The sequence below is a fragment of the Falco biarmicus genome, chromosome 3 (assembly GCF_023638135.1).
Source record: "Falco biarmicus isolate bFalBia1 chromosome 3, bFalBia1.pri, whole genome shotgun sequence".
Taxonomy (NCBI): Eukaryota; Metazoa; Chordata; class Aves; order Falconiformes; family Falconidae; genus Falco; species Falco biarmicus.
Window position 1 is genome coordinate 28775203 of NC_079290.1, and position 8454 is coordinate 28783656.

The 8454-nt window shown below is 46.6% G+C and overlaps 1 protein-coding gene across 1 annotated transcript; it reads right to left on the reverse strand.

Annotated features, from left to right (window-relative positions):
• Positions 1–1131: 1131 nt before the first annotated feature.
• POLR2K (RNA polymerase II, I and III subunit K) lies at positions 1132–4365 on the reverse strand. Its single transcript, XM_056330598.1, has 4 exons — positions 4243–4365; positions 2592–2655; positions 1732–1824; positions 1132–1294 (listed from the first exon to the last, which is right to left on the reverse strand). The coding sequence occupies exons 2-4, from the start codon at positions 2650–2652 to the stop codon at positions 1272–1274; spliced, it is 177 nt and encodes a 58-aa protein (XP_056186573.1). The 5' UTR covers positions 2653–2655; positions 4243–4365; the 3' UTR covers positions 1132–1271.
• Positions 4366–8454: the final 4089 nt, after the last annotated feature.

The following is an 8454-nucleotide window of genomic DNA, read 5'->3' on the forward strand; positions in this document are numbered from 1 at the left end:
AGCGCGGCAGGCCCCGGCGGCGCTCGCTGAGGCAGGCCCGGGCCCGGGCCCCCGCCCCCTCCCGGCAGCAGCAGCTGCTCTTCCCCGCAGCTCTCCGGTCGAAGGAAGCGCCCCAGCTGCCCAGCCCTGACCCCCACCGCAGCTCCTGTGGCGTTGGCACTGTCTTCTCTAGCGGGCGGCCCTTGAGCTCGCCCCTCTGAGCAGCCACGGCAGCGGCCCCCTTGTTTCTGTGGTGCAGGCTGGTCAGCAAACTGGTAGCAACTGCGCAGTATAAATGATAACATTTTTACGTGAGTGTATCTGGCTTCCAGGGAAAAACCTAGGCAAGAAATGCCTGAACAGCTAAGATACTTAAGAAAATCTTAACCAAACAGCCTCAAAACAAAATCTGGTAAGTGCTTTTTTACCCCCTGAAACGACCCACTGCAGTTCATTTATGAGCCAGTACACAGTCATGCAGTCCGTAACAAAGACACCTTACTACATTGGTAACAGTTGAACACTTCACATTAATAGCATCATTAACACCATCAAAATTGAGATTTGGAAGCACTTAAGGAGGTTACATAAGCATCAGACACAATCCAGCAGTTTCTTGTAGTACACTTCAATGATAAGGATATTTTATTATTACTTAATACACATCCCAGACAGATGGATGCAAAAAGTTTTGGACCATCAATATAAAACCACTTTGGTCTTTTTATTACAGACCTCTGAGAAGTCACCTGAAAAGCAAAACAAGGTGCTATTTTAGTTTTGGAACACTACCCAGATTAGCTTTATAGCACAGATCTAATTCATTCCTTGAGGTACAACAAAATCAAGAAGCACTTTGGAAATTTGTTTACACACTGCTTCTTAATGTTTACCTTGCCTCCTGCCCTCTTCTGAGAGATGATTTTTCTGGCACTTCGTCCGCAACAGAGGAATTCACTCAAACCAGTGATTTTATGCAATTCACAGCAGTCCAAAGAACATTTAACAAAGTTAAAGTGTAAAGTTGAGAGTAATGAAAACAAGGTTAACTCACTGAAGTTACCACTGAACCTGAAAAAACCATCATATACTCTAACTACAATTTAAACAACAGCTTTAGAAATCTACTGCTGGAAGACAATATAGACAAAATTTAGTATCACAGTAAACTTTAATATGTCAATATCTTAAAACACAAATAAGAGTATGCATTTGTACAGAAATGGATTTACAGAGCAAAGTTATCAGCAAGATTAAACTGCATCATGAAGTCACTGTGTCTTCAGCAAACATCATCGGGCATCAAAAACCACCACTAGGTTAGTGCAGTTAAAGAAAAAAATGTAGTTGAAAAAAGACTCGGAGCTGGGGGGGAGGAGAAGACAGACTGTCTAAGTCTAAAGTCGCAACTAACTACATAAAGCATTTCCAAACTCATCTTTCATCTTTAATGAACCCTACAACACTTTTATTAAAAGGCTGAATAATATCAACAATGCACAGTATGTCACCCAGCAGACTATCATAGCTTATTATATCTTGCATAGAAAATGAAAAAAAAAACCAAAAGAGAAAGCGCCAGGAAAGAAAACAAGGTGCCCAATCACGCTTCAGAGACTTTCCTATAACACTCTGCTCTACTGTCTTGATTTTTAGCCTTGAAGGATTCTTACAATTACTCAAATCTTCTCTTCCGTTTCCCTTATATGGCTTGTCTCTACTCACAGCTTAAGTGCACGTGTAAAAGGATACATCTTTTTGTCCTCTTCTTGTACATTATTCTGTAGCCACATTCTCTGCATCTGATAGGATCTCTTGCTTTTATCTCATTTTCTGTATGACATTCTGATGTGATGGAGTGGGTAAACAAAATCAGAATTGTTAACACACAGATAACTTTCAAAAGTCACAATAGTCAAATTGCAAGATGTGGCAAACAACAGAAAATAACTGTAGTGAATTTGTATGAAGAGCTGAATGATATCAAGATACTGTGACAAAAAAAAAAAAAGCAAATTTACCTTCTATTAAGGTCAGGCAGGATCTTGCTAAACTCACCAAATTCTTATTGCACAGATTACATTCCGCTCTTAATACAACTAGACTGTCTACTAATGAAAACTTCAGCTCAGCCCCCAAAAGACCCAAGTTTACTTTCTTAAAACAAAATAGTTCAGATATTCCTGAAATGACAATTGAAAATCACCAATTTTTAAAATTTTTAAGTTGCTGACTTATCTACATGTAAGAGAGAATTTGACTACTGCACTTCAAAAAAAGCTGACTGACCATATAGCATTCTAAAAAAAATAAATTCTCTGCGATGCACTAAGTAGAAGGTCCACTATCTGCACCACAAGCAGACACAGAGAAAGCATCCTCTAGAGATGGAGACCTTCCAAACAGCAAGACAAGCTCTAATGAATCACTTCCACGTGGCTATCCATATATAACCTGTATATGTGGTACCATCAGTATGTAAAGCTTTAAAGAACATCAGGATCCACACTTGTATTTATGTACTCTTCAGTACAATGATTACACAGTCTTCATTATTAAAACACTGAGTCTCAAATAACAAGTAAAAAAATTCACTGATGTCTTCTCTTTACCTCCACAAATGTAAATCATTGGCTGCTGCTTTGGAGGCTGCACATCCTTCTGTGAATCCATGTCCTAAACAAAAAACACCGAACATGCAAACCAGCTTTCTTTTTTAATTCATTTTTCAAGGCATACACAAACCCTTATGCCAGCAAATAGCATTCATGATGCTTCTTTATGAGCATGACTCTCAGATGCTTTTGTTTAATATTACAGTAAGGATTGTTTCCCTATTTTCAGAGTTTGTTTCAGTATAAATTCAACTAGGAAAACTAGGGTCTTGGAAACAGAAAGATAGGCTTGACAAAAACAGTTCATCCTTTGTTTAAGAGAGTCTGACCAGCACTTGACAAATCACCTTGTTAAAGCCCTCAATATGCCACTCCATTGGAGAAAACTGGAGATAATTCACTAAATTCCACATCTTTTAAATAAGGTTTTGCTCTATCATAACCATAGCAGCATCTTAATCCATGTTAAAGTCTTTTTGTGTCAGTACATTATTGTAAAATATAAGCAGTCACCTATTAGCACTTGAAAACAGCAGTGCCTTCCAAAACAGCTGAACTAAGGAGGATGTGCTCATTTTGGCTGGGATAGAGTTAATTTTCTTCACAGTAGCTAGTATGTGTTATGTTTTGGATTTGTGCTGGAAACAGTGCTGATAACAGAGATGTTTTAGTTACTGCTGAGCAGGGCTTACACAGAGTCAAGGCCTTTTCTGCTTCTCACACCGCCCCACCAGTGAGGAGGCTAGGGAGCAAAGGAAGTTGGGAAGGGACACAGCCAGGACAGCTGACCCAACTGATCAAAGGGATATTCCATACCGTACAACATCATGCTCAGCATATAGAGCTGGTGAAGAAAGAGGAAGGGGGACACACATTCAAAGTGATGGCATTTGTCTTCCCAAGTAACTCTTACAGGTGATGGAGCCCTGCTTTCCTGGAGATGGCTTAACACCTGCCTGCCCATGGGAAATGGTAAACGAATTCCTTGCTTTGCTGTCTTTATCCAACCTACTTTGTGAGTTTTCTCACTTTTACTCTTCTAATTCTCTCCCCCATCCCACTGGGGATGCAGTTTTATGGGGCCTAGTTGCCAGCTGGTGTTAAATCACGACAGAGGACCACAGATGCAACTAAATGACTTGAATTGGTGCTGCTCATTCAGCAAAGTAATACTACTGCTAAAGACAGCAGTGCTCTACAGCTATGTATTTTGCAGGGAGGTGCCATGGTTTAGACAGCCTTCGCGTACCCTACAACTGTAAGTAACTGCCAATCTGACAGGGCCAAGAGGCACACAGATGCACCAACGTGCACCAGCGCGCAACCGTTACCACATCGGAGCACCGGCCGCGCTACTCCTGCCCGGGGCGCCACACGTACTTGTGAAAGGCAAACCCGCCCCTTCCCGCCCCGCGACGGAGGAGCCGGGCGGGCGGCCCTTCTCACAGCCCACCGCCCCCGCGGCCCTAGGCAGCCCAGTTCCGCACCGGGACCACCCCACAGCCCCGCGGTGCTTTTACACAAAAGAAAAGCCTACAAGGTTGCGGCGACCCTTCCCCTGCTCACCACAGCCACACCCCCCACAAGCCAAGGCGACCACCGGCTGCAAAGAGAGGAACCCGAAAACCCCCGGCCACCGCCAACCCACCTGCGTAAGCAACTCCGGGGGCCCGGGCGCTGGTTGATGACGACAACGCGGGCGCCGCCGGAGGCGGGGCCGGTGCCGCCGACGCCGATTGCGCGGCCCGCCCCGCGGTGCCCGGTGCCGCCCTGAGCCGTGTAGCTCAGTGCGTGCCGTTATGCGGCTGGCGGTGCCCTGGTACCGTGCGGAGACCGCACCGCAGCTGTGCCCTGCCCTGCCCTGCCCTGTGAGTGAGGGAGCTGCGGGAGCCCTGGGGCCCCGGCCCGAGCGGCTGGGCCCCGGCAGCAAGCGGCCGGCAGCTCCCGCCTCCTCCCTGCTGAATAATTTAAGTTGAGAACGTAATAAATATTTAGCTGCCGGCGTGAACCACTTTGGAGAAAAGCAGTATATTTGCTGGCATTTTTTAATAGATGTTTTCATATGAGTAGCAGCGTCAGTTTCCTAAGCAGAAGGTAGGCAGCGGCGCCCTGGGTGGCTGTGTCCGGCGGTCCCCCACCCGCTCTGTTCGCTCGGGGGGGGAGAACGCCCCGTGCCAGCTCCGATCTACGGCTGGGACCTCGGAACCGCCGAGGTGTTTTACCTCAACGCCCTTTCTCTTTTCAGAAGCATTTTACCTAAGATTTTACCTAAAACCCGCATCTTGATATCTTAATGTCGTGGGTGGTATCATATGTACTTACATTAAACTAAACTTACAAGCTGTGATACTACCTGTTGTAAGGTCGTATTATGAAAGAAGTTGAAATGTCGGCGATTCCCGAACGTACTGAAGTGAAATGGTACTGACGAGATTTTAAACGGGTTTTGTTGCTCTCAGTCCCTGGAGGTATGGATTTTGAATTTTCGATAGACACTCTCTAGAATCAGCTATCATTGCTTTATTCCTGGGGAAAAAAAAAAATTAACAAATACTGTGTTTTGTGTATATGATGATTTAAATTACTTCATCATTCACAAGGTTCCCTATTTCAAGGAAAGGTATTTCTTTTTCTGAATACCTAGTTAAAATTGTTTCCTAAGCACCTGACTGCATTGCTATGTATGAGGGTTTATCAGTTGTAATTAATGATGTTGTCCTCATAGTAGCAAATCACCTTCATACATTGACCTATAGCTTATCTAAAATAAATGTGAGGAGTAATGAAGAAGCGCGGTTTTCCTAATTTTGTATGAAGTTAAACGTAATGGAAACACAATGATGATTTTGGGCAGCTCCCTTGCTTCTCCATACCGCTGTGTGTGAATAAAGCTAAATACAACTATTGGAGTGCCAGAATAAAGCACGAGCAAGAAAAACGGTATGTGAAAGGCAGAGCTATTCGTCTCGATTCTGAGTTCCCCGTGCCATTACTGCCGCCGTCCTCTCCTCCGCCAGCGCCGTCGTAGGTGCGGGTGCGTGCCCAGAGTTTGAGGATGGGGGGGGGACACACAATCCTGAACCCTACATCTCCTGGTAAACGCACACTAAGTAATTACCATCTCATAAATACAGAAGTAAAAAACAACTGGCGTTATTTCTCCAGGCTCGTTTTGTATTTTAAATATGTATGCGTTTGTCAGACCGGTAATTTTAAAAGGGCTTGGCAATGATACCACCATGAAAAAGTCAGTTAATTCTGTGAAAATAAGGTCTCCGCTGTTAAGAAAGAAATCATGTAATTGCTCGATTATTGGCATCCTTTAACTGTTCCCTTGGGAAAATAGGACGTTTTGCCAGATCTTAAAGCTTCGGTTACTTCAACCCTTTCTGACAAAGTCCACCTCCTTCGAAAGGAGTGTGCTTTAACAGTGGAACTCCATTTTGATGAGCTGATAAACACCAGTCCTAAAGATGCTCCTTGGATTTAGAGTAGCAAAAGGCTAGGACTACGTGGGAGACGTCCACTGTCCCGTACAGTGAAACAGCTCTTAGGGAATCAGTAGCAAAGGGTGAGGAAAGGCTTGTGGGGCGAGGTGGGAGGTGCAGGGGTATTTTTTAGATGGGAAGGAAATGCTGAGCGCAGCGTGTGTATTGCATACCGTCTTATCTCATTTTATTTGTTTAGAAGCAGTGTTCTCAGGCTTTAGTTGGGGTTTTGTTTGGGTGGGATTTTTTTTTTCTGGTGGTGAGTCTTTTTGTTAAATCACGCTTTTTCGTGTGATGCTTCTGTGTATTGCATTAAATGCCGCAATTAAAACTTGTTACATTTCTTGGATATTTTTGATCCAAGTCATGTAAGTCCATTCGAGTTTAAGTGACAGAGACAGAACATGCAGCTGCTGTGTCCCTGCTTGAAAGAGGTAGCAAGATGTCAATTTCACATAAAAGATTATTTTATAAATAAATACATCTATTTGAAAAAATAATTTCTTCTGATACATGTCAAATAGATGATACTACAGAAAGCACTTTCTGAAAACCTGTATAACATTCCAGAAAGTCTCTAATGATTTCTCCTTCTGGAAAGGAAGGGGCAGATACCCCAATAGCCTTCCTCGTTTTATCCATAACTGCTACCTTGTAGTCATATAAAACAATATTCTTTATCTAACAATGTCACAGTTTCCCCCGGCTCTGGATAGGTAACTAAAATCCGTGTTCCCCCTCGGGCCGTTCTCAGTCTGCCAGGCGCCGCTGCCAGCGGGTGGGCTGTGAAAGGCTGGAGGAGCGGCGGCTGCCGAAGGGCTGCAGGCATGCCACACCTCACGTACGAGGATTACGTTAGTTAATTTCGGCGTTTCTTTGCAAAGTCTCTATTTCGCTTCTTTCAACGTAGGCGTTGCTCTTAGAGTCACACACGAAGATTTTCCATCCCTCGTTCAGACCCGACATTGCGCCGGTGGAGGGAGAAAACTGGAAGTGTAAGCAGGGAAAGAACCAGAAAAATGAGAGATAACCCAGAGTAAACGTTACATTAGCGAGGTGGAGGAATACCCAGCAGAAGGTGAAAAATAAACAATGATTCACTCGGCCTTTCCTATGTCTCTGTGTAGCAAGCACCTGCTTCCCCCCCGGGGAAGCTGCTGCAAGGGCCTGCCGGTTCCCCGCCGCCGGCAGCCCCCCCCCCCCCCCCCCCCCGCGCCTGTTTGAGGCCAGCAGGTAGGCAGGTGAGCCTGTGTAGCCCCACGTTATCCTTACCGAGCTCAGGAAAAACAGGCACCCAAGTGTTTTTGTTTTTAATCCAGATTAACTAAAAACACGGCAAAAACTAGGCGATATCAAGGGGCACCTCCCACCCGATTGACAGCTGACTTAAAGGAGACAAGCGCTCTGTGATTGCTTTGTTCCTGGGTCGTCGGGTACAAATTTACTAATTAACTCGGATTAATTAGCGACGTTACGGCTCAAGCTTAAAGGCTGTGGTGCAGATGAGGTTCATTAGCTGCGAAAGCCTCTGGCTGGCCGTGATCGACCAGCGCCTCTGAAGCCGCCCCCTTCAGCTCTGGCGCCCCCCCGGGAGGGAGCTGAGAGGGCTCTCACAGAGGCGGGAAAGCCTCTCCCTCACAGGGCACCTGAGAAGAAGCAGAGCAAAGGGAGGAACGACTCAGGGGCGCTGTTAGTGGTGGGCTGGGTGCGGCGGAGGCCGTAGGGATGAAGCGTAAAGCGTGAGGAGAAAGGCGAACCTTGCCCGTATCAGTTCGTGCCCCGAAGGAACGCGTTCTGCCGCTCGGCAGAGCCGCTCTCCTCAGGCTCCCCGCCCCAAGGCGGCGCCGCTCTCCCGAGGGCCGCAGCGCGGCAGCGGTTGGTAAGGGCGGGTAGTTCAAATCCAAGCGAGGGAAAGCAGCGGCCGCCGCACGCGAGGAGCCGGTGTGGGTGGAGAGAAGCCAAGCGGCTCCTCGCTAAGGGCAACGGGCCCCAGAGCCAGGTCGGCGAGCTGCTGAGGCGGCAGGATTCCTGCTCTCTCCAGCCAGCCGGGGAGGGAGGCTCCTCGCCTTCACCCCTTCTTGGGGGCCGCCGCCGACCGCCTCAGCCGCCCTTGGTGGTAGGGGGCCTCTAGGCGCCGTTCCCTGTGCCCAGCGACCTGCTCGATGAGGGGGTGAAACTGTTGCTTTCGTGTCCGTCATCCCAGGTGACCGAGAGACTTTCGGGTGCTGCTCCCTAGGTAGTCGTCAATTATCTTCGTCTCTGGGTAATTAGACGTTGTAGTGAACGCGTGTATAGACCAACTGAAAACTGTCTCAGCTGAATGTTTCTTTTACACCTCTCTCTATGTCCTTTCTCACTTTAGGTTATCGGTA

Coding starts and splice junctions, on each gene's coding strand:
- POLR2K (XM_056330598.1), bottom strand. CDS start 2,652: ATGGATTCACAGAAGGATGTGCAGCCTCCAAAGCAGCAGCCAATGATT. Junction 1,825..2,591: donor AATGATTTACATTTGTGGAG/GTAAAGAGAAGA, acceptor CCATCACATCAG/AATGTCATACAGAAAATGAG. Junction 1,295..1,731: donor CAAGAAGAGGACAAAAAGAT/GTATCCTTTTAC, acceptor GCACTAACCTAG/TGGTGGTTTTTGATGCCCGA.